The sequence below is a fragment of the Fukomys damarensis genome, unplaced genomic scaffold (genome assembly GCF_012274545.1).
Source record: "Fukomys damarensis isolate Sample0158 unplaced genomic scaffold, DMR_v1.0_HiC HiC_scaffold_16, whole genome shotgun sequence".
Lineage (NCBI taxonomy): Eukaryota > Metazoa > Chordata > Mammalia > Rodentia > Bathyergidae > Fukomys > Fukomys damarensis.
In genome coordinates, this window is record NW_022900928.1 from 35,471,473 (window position 1) to 35,471,751 (window position 279).

Sequence of the window (279 nt, forward strand, 5' to 3'; positions counted from 1 at the left end):
AGGGGGGCGGTCCCGGGGGCGCGGCGCCCATGAGGCCGCTGCAGCGCTTGATCTGCTTCTGCAGGTACTTGCGGTGGTTCACCTTGCGCTTGGACTTGCCGGGCTTGTCCAGCGCCAGCTTGATGTTGCTGGACGCCGAGTCGATGAAGCTCAGTAGGTCGCGGGTGGCCTCGCGCACGTCCCCGCCCTCGGTTCCAGGCAGCAGCGCACCGGCCGGCACTCCGTTCTCATCGTCCTCGAAACAACAGCCCTTGTCCAGGGCTCCGAAGGCGCCCCCTA

General features: G+C 67.7%; 1 protein-coding gene across 1 annotated transcript in view; it reads right to left on the reverse strand.

Annotated features, from left to right (window-relative positions):
- The window catches only part of Fam181b (family with sequence similarity 181 member B), a 1,718-nt gene that overhangs the window by 938 nt on the left and 501 nt on the right, over positions 1 to 279 (reverse strand). The window contains exon 2 of the mRNA XM_033763939.1: positions 2 to 276. Coding sequence (XP_033619830.1) covers positions 2 to 276 — 275 coding nt within the window. The remainder of the gene's footprint in view (position 1; positions 277 to 279) is intronic.